This window comes from Chiloscyllium plagiosum, unplaced genomic scaffold (genome assembly GCF_037043375.1).
Source record: "Chiloscyllium plagiosum isolate Xiang-an unplaced genomic scaffold, Cpla_swu_hap1 HiC_scaffold_43, whole genome shotgun sequence".
Lineage (NCBI taxonomy): Eukaryota > Metazoa > Chordata > Chondrichthyes > Orectolobiformes > Hemiscylliidae > Chiloscyllium > Chiloscyllium plagiosum.
The window spans coordinates 33,634,470-33,650,727 of NW_028270181.1; the positions used below are offsets into that span (position 1 = coordinate 33,634,470).

General features: G+C 42.6%; 1 protein-coding gene across 2 annotated transcripts in view; it reads left to right on the forward strand.

Moving 5' to 3' along the window:
- The window catches only part of LOC122541735 (uncharacterized), a 121,760-nt gene that overhangs the window by 70,966 nt on the left and 34,536 nt on the right, over positions 1 to 16,258 (forward strand). Inside the window, exons 2-3 of one of the 2 annotated variants that reach the window (XM_043678623.2) lie at positions 1,924 to 2,289; positions 4,966 to 7,844. In XM_043678623.2, coding sequence (XP_043534558.1) covers positions 5,312 to 6,376 — 1,065 coding nt within the window. In that variant the 5' untranslated portion in view covers positions 1,924 to 2,289; positions 4,966 to 5,311 and the 3' untranslated portion in view covers positions 6,377 to 7,844. Of the gene's footprint in view, positions 1 to 1,923; positions 2,290 to 4,965; positions 7,845 to 16,258 lie in introns of those variants that run through there. The other variant, XR_006309663.2, reaches the window with a different exon arrangement.

Here is a 16,258-nt window from a genome sequence, read left to right on the forward strand (position 1 = left end):
ATCCGTAATCACTTTTTAGATTAGAATCAATCTAAACATCATGGCATAGACAGAGGACACAGGCCTAACACCTTCAACATATTGTCTAGCTATCACCCATATGGAGGGATTATCTTATGAGCAAAGGCTAAACAAGTTGGTTCTCTGCTCATTGGAGTTTAGAAAAATGCAAGATGAGCTAATTGAAAATTATAGGATTCTTAAGGGGCTTCATGGGAAACTGCTGAGAGAGGCTTTTCCTCATAGGAGAGTCTACAATCAGACAGCACAGTATCACTACAGTGCGGCACCGATTTAAGACTAAGATGAGGAGGAATTTCTTCTCTCAGTGAGTTATCAGTTCTTCGAACTCCTTCCCGCAGAGAGCCGAGGGGCAGAGTCCTTTTGCATATTAAAGGCTGAACGACAGATTATTGATCAGTAGGGGAATCAAGGGTATGGGGAAAGTGCAGAAAAGTGAAAATGTCAGAGCAGGCTCAAGGAGCCTCCTGTTCTTATTTCTTACAGTCCTATCATCTGACCTGCCATTCATCATTATGCAATTGTAAACATTTTATTTAGGTTATAAGTTTACTCGCTGAGCTGGAAGGTTTGTTTTTAGGCATTTGGTCACCATGCTGGGTAACATAATCAGTTACTGGATCAGTGGTGCTGGAAGAGCACAGCAGTTCAGGCAGCATCCGAGGACAGGCAAAATCGACGTTTCGGGCAAAAGCCCTTCATCAGGAATAGACACATTCCAACAAGAAACAAATTCTAAGCAGTGGACACAAGACGTAGTTAACTAAAAAGAGTTGCAGTTAGTGTGAAACATAAATAAAGTGCGATTGTTGAGAAGATGTCAGGCCTCTAGCAATTCCTGTGCATGTCGCTGTTTGGCCTGTCCCAGGCTCGGCTCGGCTCTCTGCGGGAAGGAGTTCCAAGAACTGATAACTCACTGAGAGAAGAAATTCCTCCTCATCTTAGTCTTAAATCGGTGCCGCACTGTAGTGATACTGTGCTGTCTGATTGTAGACCTTCCTGATGAAGGGCTTTTGCCCGAAACATCGATTTTGCCTGTCCTCGGATGCTGCCTGAACTGCTGTGCTCTTCCAGCACCACTGATCCAGAATCTGGTTTCCAGCATCTGCAGTCATTGTTTTTACCAACATAATCAGTTAGCCTCCAATGAAGCACTGGTGTTATGCCCGCTTTCTATTTATGTGTCTTGGTCTCTTAAGGTTCTTTTTTCTCAGAGGTTGGTAAATGGGGTCCAAATCGATGTGTTTATTGATGGAGTTCCAGTTTGAATGCCATACCTCTAGGAGGCAGGATACATGAACACCAACTAGCCACTAAAAGACATGACCCACTCTCATTGACACCCTTACATACAGACGAAGAAGGAAACTACTTCGACTGGGACAACACACCCATCCTGGGACAGGCCAAACAGCGACATGTACAGGAATTGCTAGAGGCCTGGCATCTTCTCAACAATCGCACTTTATTTATGTTTCACACTAACTGCAACTCTTTTTAGTTAACTACGTCTTGTGTCCACTGCTTAGAATTTGTTTCTTGTTGGAATGTGTCTATTCCATGTATTCTGAAGTATCCCCTTAAATACCTACAACTGTAAATCTACTGACCCGTCTCTTAACATTATTTACACTTCTCTGCTTTCATGTTGTCATTACATTTCTGAGATTTTTAATTCATCCATTGTTATTGCATAACGCCAGGCCCCACATAGTCTGCTCTCTGGTTGGCGCTGGAAGATGCTGTTCTAAGAAACTCTCTTGATAACAATCTGTGGACTCATCTGTGCTACCTTCACTCGTCTTATTTTTCAGTCTCCACGTTGATTATTTCTATCGTTTTTTTGATCAACTCCTATTATTTCTCCATTTATACTTTGCCTTATCATGTGGTTACATTTAGGGAGTTTGTACACTTTTGCGAAAGAATGTCCACAAATCTTTTGGGCTGAAGACCTCCTATTACATACGGTATGATCACTGACTGGAAAATGAATGGAAGAACTCAGACTGCTCCTCTTGCATCAACACCATCTGCAGTACCTCCACTTGGATCGCAATACTGCGCAGATGTCAATCGGTTCCTTTCCTCGGGACAGCCGGTCTGCGCGGAGCATGCGCGCTGTTTGCTCCAGGAAGCACAATCAAAGATACAGTGTTAACAGCACTGGGAGAGCCTCACTCGGAGCCGCTGGTACCGGAGAACTATCGTCTAGAGCCTCGGGGGTAGGAGCTGCACCATGCAGCTGATGGTAATCGCAGCCTGAAGGTCAGTGAGTGAGTTGAACAGTTTCTAACTGGTAATCCTGTTCTCCAGTTTGTTTGCTTTTCTCTGTTTCGTTTCTCTCTCAGCAGCAGCTACTTCAGGCATAGGTTTTTTTTGTTTGGCTCTGGATGGCTAACTTTTCGAACACTCAATTTTCCCTTCCTTCCATCTCACAAATGACCTTTCTTGTCCTACCGAACCTTTGCTCAAATCCTATTATATCAGTAACATTTCCTGTTCTGATGATAGCTCGCTGGGCTGAACTGCTAACCCCGTTTACAGGCTCTTCGGCCCACTATGTCTACACTGATCAGTAAACACTAAGCTGCATTAATTCCATTTAATTGCACATGGTCTGTAACTTACTAAGCCCTGGTATTTGAAGTGCTGCAAAAGTACCTCCCAGGCAGTGCTTTACATATTTCTACCATCCTCTGAGTGAATACATTTTTTTCCTCAGATCCCGTCAAAATGACTTACTCCTCACCTTAAACTTATGCCTTTTAGTCTTAGATATGGAGAAAAAAGATTCTCACAACCTACGATGTCTATGCCTGTCATAATTTTGTTTAACTCTATCAGATCCCTCCTCGGCATCAGAGACGCAAACCAGGCCTATCTATTCTCAGCTGTAACTGAGATTTTCATCCTCGGTAACATTCTGGTGAAAATCCTGTGCAGTCTTTCTAGTGCAATCACATCCGTCTGATAGTGTGACAACTAGAACTGTATGCAGTTTTCAATCTGTGGCCTAACCAATGTTTTATAAAGTTGTACAAGATTTCCTTGCTCATAAATTCTATGCCGTGGCTAATGAAGGCATCCCATGTGTTGCCTTCACCACTGTGTCTGTGTTTTGCTGTCTGCACAAATGCTGCCAGGGCTTATAGAGTCATACAGCACAGAAACAGAGCCTTCAGTCTCACCAGTTCATGCTGACCATAATCCCAAACTAAACTAGTTCCACCTGTATTTGGCCTGTATTGCTCTAATCCTTTCCTAGTTATGTACTTATCTAAATATTTTTTAAAGGTTGTAACTGTAGCTGCATCCCCACCTCCTCCAGAAGTTCATTCTACACACAAACAAATCTCTGTGTAAAACGAGAGTTTTGGGGAGGCGATGGTCTAGTGGTATTATCGCTGGACTGTTAATTCAGAGACCCAGTTATTGTTCGAATCCTGAATTCAGTAAAATATCTGGAATTAAGAATCTAATGATGCCCATTGTCGATTATCAAAGAAAACCATCTGGTTCACTAATGTCCTTAGGGATGGAAACTGCCATCCTTACCTGGTCTGGCCTCCATGTGACTCCGAACTCACCGCAATACAGTTGACTCTTAACTGCCCTCTCGGCAATTAGGGATGGGCATTAAATGCTGCCTAACTAGCAATGCCCTCATCCATAAATGAATAAAGAAGAAAACAAAAATTGCCTCTCATATCTTTTTTAAGTCTTTCTCTTCTCGCCTCAAAAATTCTGCCCTTTAGTCTTGAAACCCTAGGAAAAAGACACCTGCCATTCACCTTATCTATACTCATGATTTTATAAACCTCTATAAGGTCACCCCTCAACCTCCTACACTCCAGTGAAAATGTCCCAAGCCTATCCAGCCTCCCCTTCTAATTCAAACCCTCCATTCCCATCAATTTCTTGATAAATCTCTTCTGAACCCTCTCCAGTTTAATAATATCCTTCCTGAAAAGCATGACCAAAACTGGACACAGTACACCGGAAGAGGCCTCACCAAAATCCTGTACAACCTGAATATAATGTCTCAACTCCTGTCGTCAAACTTCTCATCAGACGGATCAAATTTATACATTGTACTGTGGGTAGATCCTCTGCCAGAGATATTACATATCAGTAAAGTAGAGCTAGGCTAGCAACGCTATTGAGACGTTTAACAACATGATACAGAATTGTTGAGATTTTTTTTAAATTCTGTTTTGTTTCTGATTTCCTGCATTCATAACATTCTACTTACTGAGTGCAGAACTTAACCCAACCCAATGTGCCATGGGCGGCACGGTAGCACAGTGGTATGGACGGCACGGTGGCACAGTGATTAGCACTGCTGCCTCACAGTGCTAGAGACCTGGGTTCAATTTCCACTTCAGGCAACTGTCTGTGTGGTGTTTGCACATTCTCCCCGTGTTTGCGTGGGTTTCCTCCGGGTGCTCCAGTTTCCTCCCAGAATCCAAAAATGTGCAGGTTAGGTGAATTGGCCATGCTAAATTGCCTGTAGTGTTAGGTGTAGGGGGAAATGTGGGGAAATGGGTCTGGGTGGATTGCTCTTCGGAGGGTCGGTGTGGACTTGTTGGGCCGAAGGGCCTATTTCCACACTGTAAGGGGAGGGAGAGAGAGAGAAAGACGGAGAGACAGAGGAAATGGTGAAAAAACTGAACACAACTTGACTCAGCACCTTCAGGAGAGAGAAAGAGGGACTGGAAGTGTGGAACTGAACCCAGCCAGAGTCTCGGCAAAAAGTTGACCAAAAAAAATAGTTGGAGATGGTGCAATGGGTTTGAGTTTCTGGATAGGAAGGAGGAAAAGTGTGTAAGATATCAGGTTAAGATTTTAGGGAACAAGGGAGGAAACAATTTTCCATTGAAATTGTAACTGTCTTCTGACTTTCTGTTCTGTACTGTGATGATTTGTAAACTCCTTTTACAGGGTTTTCAAAGTGAGAATTTGCAGACAGAAAACTCAAACCAAACAACATGCCAAGAGCTGACAGTCATTCAATTTCTGACAATCTGAATATCATGACATTTGAATTTAGAATCAGAAATATTTATCTGTTTTGTGAGAAATGATTTTACACATCAGTTTAACTGGAAATTCAGATTCGTACATACCCCAGAGTGATTGTGTTCCAGTGTGCTGACTGTGGAAGGAGCTTTATCCAGTTTCACAGCTTTAAAAAACATAGCATCATTCATACTGGAAGAAACTATATCTGTGTGGACAAGGCTTCAGTTGATCGTCCAACCTGGAGCGACATCAGGATGAGCATGCCATGGAGAAACCATGGAAATGTGGGGACTGTGGGAAGGGATTCGATTACCGGTCTCGGCTAGAAATTCATCGACGCAATCACACTGGGGAGAAACCATGGAAATGTGGGGACTGTGGGAAGGGCTTCAATTTTCCATCCTTGCTAGAAATTCATCGACGCAGTCACACTGGGGAGAAACCTTGGAAATGTGGGGATTGTGGGAAGGGATTCAATTACCAATCCTTATTGGAAACCCATCGACACAGTCACACGGGGGAGAGGCCCTTAACCTGCTCTGACTGTGGGAAAGGATTCACTGATTCATCTCAGCTACTCACTCACCAGCGAGTTCATACTGAGGAAAGGCCCTTCAGCTGTACTGACTGTGGAAAGAGGTTTAGGCATTCAGGCACCCTCACAGTACACCAGCGGGTTCACACAGGGGAGAGGCCATTTAGCTGCACTTACTGTGGAAAGGGCTTTAGACAGTCAAGCTCCCTCACTGTTCATCAACGCGTTCACACTGGGAGGAAGCCATTTGCCTGCTCCAAATGTGAGAAAGAATTCACTCAGTTATCACACCTACTGACACACCAGCGAGTTCACACTGAGGAGAAACCGTTCCACTGTACTTACTGTGGGAAGGGGTTCAGGCATTCAGGCACCCTCACTGGACACCAGAGGGTTCACACTGGAGAAAGGCCGTTTATCTGTTCTGTTTGTGGGAAGGGATTCGCTCATGCTTCTGACCTGCGGAGACACCAGCGTGTTCACACTGGGGAGAAACCCTTCACCTGTTGTGTGTGTAGGAAAGGATTCACTGATTCATCCGCCTTGGTGAAACACCAGCGTGTTCATACTGGGGAGAGGCCATTCACCTGCTCAGAATGTGGGAAGGGATTTGCAGATTCATCTTCCCTATTGACACACCACCGGGTTCACACTGAGGAAAAACCGTTCCGCTGCACTTACTGTGGAAAGGGGTTCAGGCATTCATGCACCCTCATTGTACACCAGCGAATTCACACTAATAGAGGCCATTCATCTGCTCCAAGTATGGGAAGAGATTCACTGATTGGAGTTTGAACTAGTGGCAGCTAGTATGATAGGGTTTCATAATTAATTTGTTACTGTTTCTGGATACATGATTCTTAAATTATTATGTGAGACCAAGCTGTTTGTCAAATTACAATAGGAATTTGTTAGCATTGTGAGAGTTTTATGACTGCACTGAGCAAAAATTGAAAAGCGCACCTTCCCCCTCACCTCCGTCCAAGGCACCAAAGGATCCTTTTCTATCCGGGAGAGATTTTCCTGCACATTGAAACACCTAATCTACTGTGTCAGTTGGTTTTGATGTGGTCTCCTCAACAAGGGGGAGACAGAACGCCAACTCGTGGAATGTTTCAGGGAACATCTCTGGGATACATGCACCAAACAAACCCACCGTCCTGCGGATGACCACTTCAACTCCCTCTCCCACTCTGCCAAGAACATGCAAGTCCTGGGCCTCCTCCACCACTGCATCCAAGCCACCGGATGATTGGAAGAAACCTTCCTCACCTTCTGCCTTGGGACTCTCCAAACACATGGCGTCAAGGTCAACTTCACCAGTTTCCTTATCTCCCTTCCCCCCCACCCCCCCCCCCCCCCCCCCCACCTCATCCCAGATCCAACCCTCCAAAGCGCTCTTGAACTGTCCTACCTATCCATCTTCCCTCCCACCTGTCTGCTCCATCCTCCCCCATGCACTACCACTATCGTTTCTCCCCCCCCCCCCCCCCACATCTGCACTACCTATCACACTCCCAGCTACCTTCTCCCCACTCCACCCTCCTATTTGTCTCTCGGTCCCCTTCTGACCCCCCACATTCCAGATCAAGGGCTTATGCCCGAAATGTCGACTCTCCTGCTTCCTAACCTTTTCCAGCGCCACACCTTTCGACTTTCAAAAGCATTAGCCTGCTTTTGGTTTAAAGAACTGAAAATTTATTTTGATTTTGCTTACGTGAAGGTTTCATAAATTGGGAAATGTTTGGTTTCAGTTTGCAGAAGACCTGTTTAACTTTAAATGTATGAACAGTTTTTCCTGGAAAAAGTGCAAATTCAGAACAATTGGGAAATACATTACCTCAGAATAAGTTTGAATGTTCCAGATCAGAATAGTTTGGTTTGAACCCTGAGAGTACTTGAAGCTGAGAAAATCTAAGCTCAGTTATGTGATTAATTAAAGAAAAATTAATCAAACTCTTGACCAGAAATTGAAAGAAACACCTAAGTCAAATCTATAGGTGTGATGGATAAGAGAACTGACCTCTGGTATTTGAGTATGATAAAGCAATGATGTTGACAACATTTTGTTGTACCGTGTTTTAAAATTTTTCAAATTGTATGTAAATATCTTGGTTTATTCTATTTTATCTTCATGTCCTTTGCATAATGAACTGCTTTGTTGTTAAAACCAAATCTGCAGTATTTTCAATGCAAGTGTTTCAGTGCAAGACCACCTTGTTAAATAAAAACAAATATGATTAATTAAGCCAGAATTCATTATGGGATCAATATTAACATTCATTAAGATCATAGTAAATGGATAAGTGTAGTACAGAAGCAAGTCAGAGAAAGAAAATAGCTACTGGGAATGAGAGAGCATTTGAAGATTTAGAAGAGTGAGACCAGGGTTAAAAATAAAAATAGAAGTTGCCAGAAAAGCTCGGCAGATCTGAAAGCATATGTGCAGAAAAATCAGTTAACTTTTCAGGTCTGAGGGTCTGAACTGTTCTGAGGAAAGGTTACCAGACCTGAAACATTAACCCTGCTTTCTCTTCACAGATGCTGCCAGATCTGTTGAACTTTTCCAGCAACTTCTGTTTTCATTTCTGATGTACAGCTTCTGCAGTTCTTTTGGATTTTATTGAAACCAGGATTAGGAGTATATCTTTAGTAGGTATTTGGAGGGATTGAAGAAAGCAAACTTAAGCAGGACTAGGCCCAGAATCAGCTAGGAAAAAATCCCAAGGTGGATGCAAAGGAACAGAGAGCTGGAGAATCTTTAAAGTCCATATATGAACTTCTATTTTAATCATCGGTATTTACAACAGGTTATAATGCTGTAAGGTGCAGCTGAAATGATGAATCTGCCAATATCACATTTTACCAGAAAGGTTTTGTCACATAGTCTTGGAGGTAGTTCAATGGTTTGTTCTATTGATTCTGGTTGATATAATTGTTTTAGTGTGTTATCCACAGGGTGTAATCAAGACATTAAGAAAACAAGCTCATGGCTTAGAACTAGACAAGTGAGTCAGAAATCAGATTTGCTAAGTGTGACAGAAGGTGTATAATTTATCATTTTTGGAATATGAATTTCAAAGTAGTAATATATTCATGTTGGTTACAATTGGACGAAGAAAGGATATTTCAGAGCAGTTAAGCCACTGAGTTATCTCAATAGAAAAGCTTAATTTGTACGATTTCCAGATGGTGTTTGATTAGGTGTCTACAAGTTATTAGTAGCTAAGAAAGTCTAAAATCTCAGTATGAGAGGGTTTAGATATGCAAGACAGAATATGGAGAGAATCTGTTAAATTGAATTTTGAAGATCTGATAGGTGAAATTTGAAATAGAGTCATTGAGATGTACAGCACGGAAACAGACCCTTCGGTCCAACTCATCCATTCCGACCAGATATGCTAACTGAATCTAGTCCCATTTGCCAGCACTTTTGGCCCATATTCCTCCCATATACTCGTCCAGATGCCTTTTAAATGTTGTAATTATACCAGCATCTACTACTTCCTCTGGCAGCTCATTTGATACAGACAACACCATCTGTGTGAAAAAGGGTCCCTTTTATATCTTTCCCCTCTAACCCTAAACCTATGCCCTCTAATTCTGGACTCCCCCACCCAAGTGAAAAGAACAAATAACACAAATCAATGAAAGTTTACAGCCCAGGAACAGGGACTTTGACCCTGTAAGCCTGAGCTGATCCAAATCCACTATCTAAGCCTGTTGCCCAATTCCTAAGCATCCTTAGGGTTGCACGGTGGCTCAGTGGTTAGCACTGCTGCCTCACGCACAAGGGTCCCAGGTTCAATTCCAGCCTTGGGCGACTGTCTGTGTGGAGTTTGCACATTCTCTCCGTGTCTGCATGGGTTTCCTCCAGGTGCTCTGGTTTCCTCCCACAGTCCAAAGATGTGCAGGTCAGGTGAATTGGCTATGTTAAATTGCCCGTAGTGTTAGGTGCGTTAGTCAGAGGGAAATTGGTCTGGGTGGGTTATTCTTCGGAGGGTCGGTGTGGACTGGTTGGGCCAAAGGGCCTGTTTCCATGCTGTAGGGAATCTAATCTAATCTGTATCCCTCTGCTCCCCACCTACTCATGCATCTGTCCAGACGTATCTTAAATGAATCTACCGTGCCTGCCTCTACTACCTCTGCTGGCAATGCGCTCCCAGGCACCTACCATCCTCTGTGTAAAGATTTTGTTTATTTATCCTATCCATGCTCCTCATGATTTTATAAATTTCCATAAGGTCACCCCTCAGCCTCCATTGCTCCAGGGAAAACTGCCCCAGCCTATTCAGCCTCAGCCTATTGCTTAAATTCTCCAACCCTGGCAACATCCTTGCAAAACTTTTCTGAATCCTTTCAAGCTTCACAACATCCCAGGAGACGAGAATTACGTGCAATATTCCAAAACTGGCCTAACCAATGTCCTGTACAGCCGCAACATGACCTCCCAACTCCTGTACTAAATGCTCTGACCAATAAAGGAAAGCATACCAAACACCTTCACTATCCTATTTACCTACGACTCCACTTCCAAGGAACTATGAACCTGCACTCGAAGGTCTCTTTTGTTCAGCAATTCCATTACCATGAAGTATATAAATATTTGCATTTCCAAAATCACATAGATCACATCCACTGTTCTGCCCTCATCAATCCTCTTTGTTACTAGTTCAAAAATTCAACCAAGTTCGTGAGACATGATTTCCCATGCACAAAGCCATGGTGACTAATCTTAATCAGTCCTTGCCTTTCCAAATACCTGTAAATCCTGTCCCTCAGGGTTCCCTCCAACAACTTGCCCACCACCTGATGTCAGGCTCGCCATTCTATAATTCCCTGGGTTTTCCTTACCACCTTTTTAAATAGTGGCATGATGTTAGCCAACCTCAAGTCTTCCAGCACCTCACCTGTGACTATCAATGATACATGTAGGGGTGGCACGGTGGCTCAGTGGTTAGCACTGCTGCCTCACAGCACCGGGGTCCCAGGTTCGATTCCAGCCCGCATGACTGTCTGTGTGGGTTTTCCTCCAGGTGCTCTGGTTTCCTCCCCCAATACAAAAATGTGCAGGTCAGGTGAACTGACCATGCTAAATTGCCCATAGTGTTAGGTGCATTCGTCAGAGGGGAATGGGTCTGGGTGGGTTACTCTTCGGAGGGTCGGTGTGGACTGTATGGGCCAAAGGGCCTGTTTCCGCACTGTAGTGAACCTAATCTAATGTAACTCAGCAAGAAACCCAGCAATCACTTCCCAAGCTTGCCACAGAATTCTAGGGGATACCTGATTAGGTCCTGGGGATTTATCCACCTTTATGCATTTCAAGACATCCAGCAACTCTTCCTCTGTAATATGGATATTTTTCAAGATGTCACCATCTATTTCCCCACAGTAAACACTGATGTAAAATACTTATTTGGTATCTCCCCCATCTCCTGTGGCTCCACACATAGTCTGCCTTGCTGATCTTTGAGAGCCCTATTCTCTCTCTAGTTACCCTTTTGTCTTTAATATATTTATAAATCCCTTTGGATTCTCCTTAACCCTATTTGCTAAAGCTATCTTATGTCCCCTTTTTGCCCTCCTGATTTCCTTCTTGAGTATACTTCTACTGCCTTTATACGGTTCTAAGGATTCATTTGATCTCTGCTGACCATATGTTTCCTTCTTTTTCTTAACCATAACCTCAATTTCTCTAGTCATCCAGCATTCCCTACACCTTGGCCTTTCCTTTTACCCTAACAGGAATATACTGTCTCTGGACTCGCATTATCTCATTTCTGAAGGCTTCCCATTTTCCACCTGCTCCCAATCAGCTTTTGAAAGTTCTTGCCTAATACTGTCAAAATTGGTGTTCCTCCAATTTAGAACATCAACTTTTAGATCTGGTCTACCCTTTTTCATTAGTATTTTAAAACAAATAGAATTATGGTCGCTGGCCCCAAAGTGCTCCCTCACTGACACCTTCGTCACCTGCCCTGCCTTATTTCCTAAGAGTAGGCCATATTGTGCACCTTCTCGAGTAGGTACATCCACATACTGAATCAGAAAATTTTCTTGTACATAACAAATTCGTCTCCACCTAAACCCTTAACACTATGGCAGTCCCAGTCTATATTTGGAAAGTTAAAAGCCATAACCACCTGTTTATTCTTACAGATAACTGAAATTTCCTGACAAATTTATTTCTCAATTTCCTGCTGACTATTATGGGTCTATAATTCAATCCCAATAAGGTAATCCCTTCCCTATTTCTCAGTTTCACTTCCCCGGATGTATTCGCAGGAACATCTCCCTAAGTATAGCAGTAATGCTTTCCCTTATCAAAAACTCCACTGCCCCTCCTCTATTGCCCCACTTTCTATTGTTATGACACGGGGTAAGCTCTTCTGCTAATTTAAACCAGACACACAGAAAATCTCACCTTGTCTTGTAATCTGTAAAAGTATGAGTGAAAAATCCCACTATTTAATAAGAACTAACAATTTATTCTTCAACTTCACGAATAAAAACATTAAACAGCAACTATCTTAACTGTAATCTTCCTTTGTCTGATCAACTTATCTACCTCCCACTTTACAAACAATGTACTGATCCAATAAAACCCCCCATGTAACTTGTACAAAAATCAAATTTCAAAACCAATCAGCTATGTCAATTCTCTTCTGTATTTTCTTCAGTAGATTTATCTGTGTCATCTTTTGTTTGGTCTACTGCTGCACAGATTTCACATGAAAAGGTACCTTTCAGAGAGGAATTCTTTGGGCCATCTGTTTGTTGGTGCTCTTTGCTGCTCTGGCTAACTGTTCAAATTGCCCCTTAAGTAAAAAAAAAAACCATCATAATAAAAAGATAGCTTCAATTTTTTTCTATTCCTTAGCCACATTAACATGAATACATATGATTTTAATCGAAGTTCATATTAACTTCTTCCCACATCTATATATAACATTGAATAGACACCAATCTCATCTATACTTTATCTACTCTACATCTATACTACACAATAACGCATCTGCTATTACATTCTTATGACGTGCAACACGTACGATTTGTAAATTAAAAGTCTGTAACATAGGACTCCAACAAAATAGTCTCATATTCTTGTCTTTAATGCATTCCAAAAATGTAAGAGGATTGTGATCTGTGTACACAACTGTCTCCAACACTGTCCGTGACACACACGTTAAAATGTTGTAAGGCCAAATACCAAACCCGATAGTTCTTTATTGATTATAAAGTATTTCCTTGGGTGTGTGTTGAGTTTCATTGAAAAGTAACTAACTGGAAGTTTGATTGCATCATCATCTTCCTGCAACTGTACAGCTCCAACTCCTATGGCACTAACATTGATAGCAACTTTGAAGGGTTTAAAAACATTTGGTGTAGTTAAAATTGGTGAGGTGATTAATACTGCTTTTAAATTGTCAAATGCCGACTGACATTGTTCTGTCAACTGAAATTTTGTGTTCTTCAGCAAATCTGTTAACGGTGCTACTGCATTGCTCAAGTTTGGAACAAACGTCCGATAGAATCAGCTTCATTGAAAATAGTGAGGCACCTCTTCAAGGTTGGTCATGGAAATTCCTCAATGGCCTTTGTCTTTGCGTTCCTGGGGGTCAACCTTCCATGACTGATATTATGTCCCAAGAATGTCACCTCTGCTTTCACGAATTCAGTTTTGTTTAAATTAATTACCAGTTTTGCTTCTCTTAACTGGTCAAAGAGCTCTGCAGGCTGTACCATGTGATCTTCTCAGGACTCACTAAAGATCACCACATTTGTCCAGATAGACTGCACAGTTTGTTAACCCAGCCACAACTCTGTTTATGAGTCTTTGGAATGTGGTGGATGTGTTCTTCATTCCAAAGACCATCACTTTGAATTGATATAGCCCATTTGGGGTTACAAATGCAGAAATTTCTTTTGTCTTCTCAAATAAAGGCACCTGCTGATAACAACACAGTAAGTCCAACTTTGTGATGTAACTGGCTTGTCCAACTTTCTCTTTACAATCCTCCAATCTCTATTGGATATGAGTCTGATTTTGTCACATTTCGATAATCCATGCAAAATTGTTCAGTCCTGTCAAGTTTGGGAACTAAGACTTGGTTCGATGATATCTTTGTTGAGCATGACCTCCACTTCCTTTAAAAGGATTAAGTCGATTGTGGTGTTCTTTTATTGGAACATCATTGCCTACATCTACGTCACGCACAATAGCATTAGTCCTTTCCATCTTATTCTTACATATGTCCTCATACTGCTGTATCAAACCTTTCAACTGTGCTTTGCTCCTGAGCCAGATAGTTTACGAACGTCAAGGACTTAGAGTCATAGAGATGTACAGCATGAAAACAGACCCTTCGGTCCAACCCGTCCATGCCAACCAGATATCCCAACCCAAACTAGTCCCACCTGCCCATATCCCTCCAAACCCTTCCTATTCATATACCCATCCCATATCCCGGCCCATATCCCTCCAAACCCTTCCTATTCATATACCCATCCAAATGCCTCTTAAATGTTGCAATTGTACCAGCCTCCGCCACATCCTCTGGCAGCTCATTCCATACACGTGAAAAAATTGCCCCTTAGGTCTGTTTTAAATCTTTCCCCTCTCACCCTAAACCTACGCCCTCTAGTTCTGGACTCCCCGACCCCAGGGAAAAGACTTTGCCTATTTATCATATGTATATTTTGTCACCCCTCAGCCTCCGACGCTCCAGGGAAAAGAGCCCCAGCCTGTTCAGCCTCTCCCTGTAGCTCAGATCCTCCAACGCTAACAACATCCTTGTAAATCTTTTCTGAACCCTTTCAAGTCTCACAAAATCTTTCCAATAGGAAGGAGACCAGAATTGCATGCAATATTCCAACAGTGGCCTAACCAATGTCCTGTACAGCCTCAATATGACCTCCCAACCCCTGTACTCAATACTCTGACCAATAAAGGAAAGCATACCAAATGCCTTCTTCACCATCCTATCTACCTGCGACTCCACTTTCAAGGAGCTATGAACCTGCACTCCAAGGTCTCTTTGTTCAGCAACACTCCCTAGGACCTTACCATTAAGTGTATAAGTCCTGCTAAGATTTGCTTTCCCAAAAAAGCAGCACTTCACATTTATCTGAATTAAACTCCATCTGCCACTTCCCAGCCCATTGGCCCATCTGGTCAATATCCTGTTGTAATCTGAGGTAACCCTCTTCGCTGTCCACTACACCTCCAATTTTGGTGTCATCTGCAAACTTACTAACTGTACCTCTTATGCTTGCATCCAAATCATTTATGTAAATATAGAGGGCCCATCACCGATCCTTGTGGCACTCCACTGGTCACAGGTCTCCAGTTTGAAAAACAATCCTCCACCACCACCCTCTGTCTTCTACCTTTGAGCCAGTTCTGTATCCAAATGGCTAGTTCTCCCTGTATTCCATGAGATCTAACCTTGCTAATCAGTCTCCCATGGGGAACCTTGTTGAATGCCTTACATCTACTGCTCTGCCCTCATCAATATTCTTTGTTACTTCTTCAAAAAACTCAATCACGTTTGTGAGACATGATTTCCCACGCATAAAGCCATGTTGACTATCCCGAATCAGTCCTTGCCTTTCCAAATACATGTACATCCTGTCCCTCAGGATTCTCTCCAACAACTTGCCCACCACTGAGGTGTTCCCTGGCTTGTCTTTACCGCCCTTCTTAAACAGTGGCACCACGTTTGCCAACCTTCAGTCTTCCGGCACCTCACCTGTGATGATACAAATATCTCAGCAAGAGGCCCAGCAATCACTTCTCTAGCTTCCCACAGAGTTCTTGGATACACCTGATCAGGTCCTGGGGATTTATCCACCTTTATGCATTTCAAGACATCCAGCACTTCCTCCTTTGTAATCTGGACATTTTGCAAGATGTCACCATCTATTTCCCTACAGTCTATATCTTCCATATCCTTTTCCACAGTAAATACTGATGCAAATTATTCATTTAGTATCTCCCCCATTTTCTGTGGCTCCACACAAAGGCCGCGTTGCTGATTTTTGAGGGGCCCTATTCTCTCCCTAGTTACCCTTTTGTCCTTAATATATTTGTAAAAACTCTTTGGATTTTCCTTAATTCTATTTGCCAAAGCCAGCTCATGTCCCCGTTTTGCCTTCCTGATTTCCCTCTTATGTATACTCCTACATTCTTTATACTCTTCATACTATTCACTCGACCTATCCTGTCTATACCTGACATATGCTTCCTTCTCTTTCTTAACTAAACCCTCAATTTCTTTAGTCATCCAGCATTCTCCATACCTACCAGCCTTCCCTTTCACCCTGACAGGAATATATTTTCTCTGGATTCTTGTTATCTCATTTCTGAAGGCTTCCCATTTTCCAGCTGTCCCTTTACCTGCAAACATCTGCCTCCAATCAGCTTTCGAAAGTTCTTGCCTAATACCGTTAAAATTGGCCTTTCTCCAATTTAGAACTTCAACTTTTAGATCTGGTCTATCCTTTTCCATCACTATTTTAAAACAAATAGAATTATGGTCGCTGGCCCCAAAGTGCACCCCCACTGACACCTCAGTCACCTGCCCTGCCTTATTTCCCAAGAGTAGGTCAAGTTTTGCACCTTCTCTAGTAGGTACATCCACATACTGAATCAGAAAATTGACTTGTACACACTTA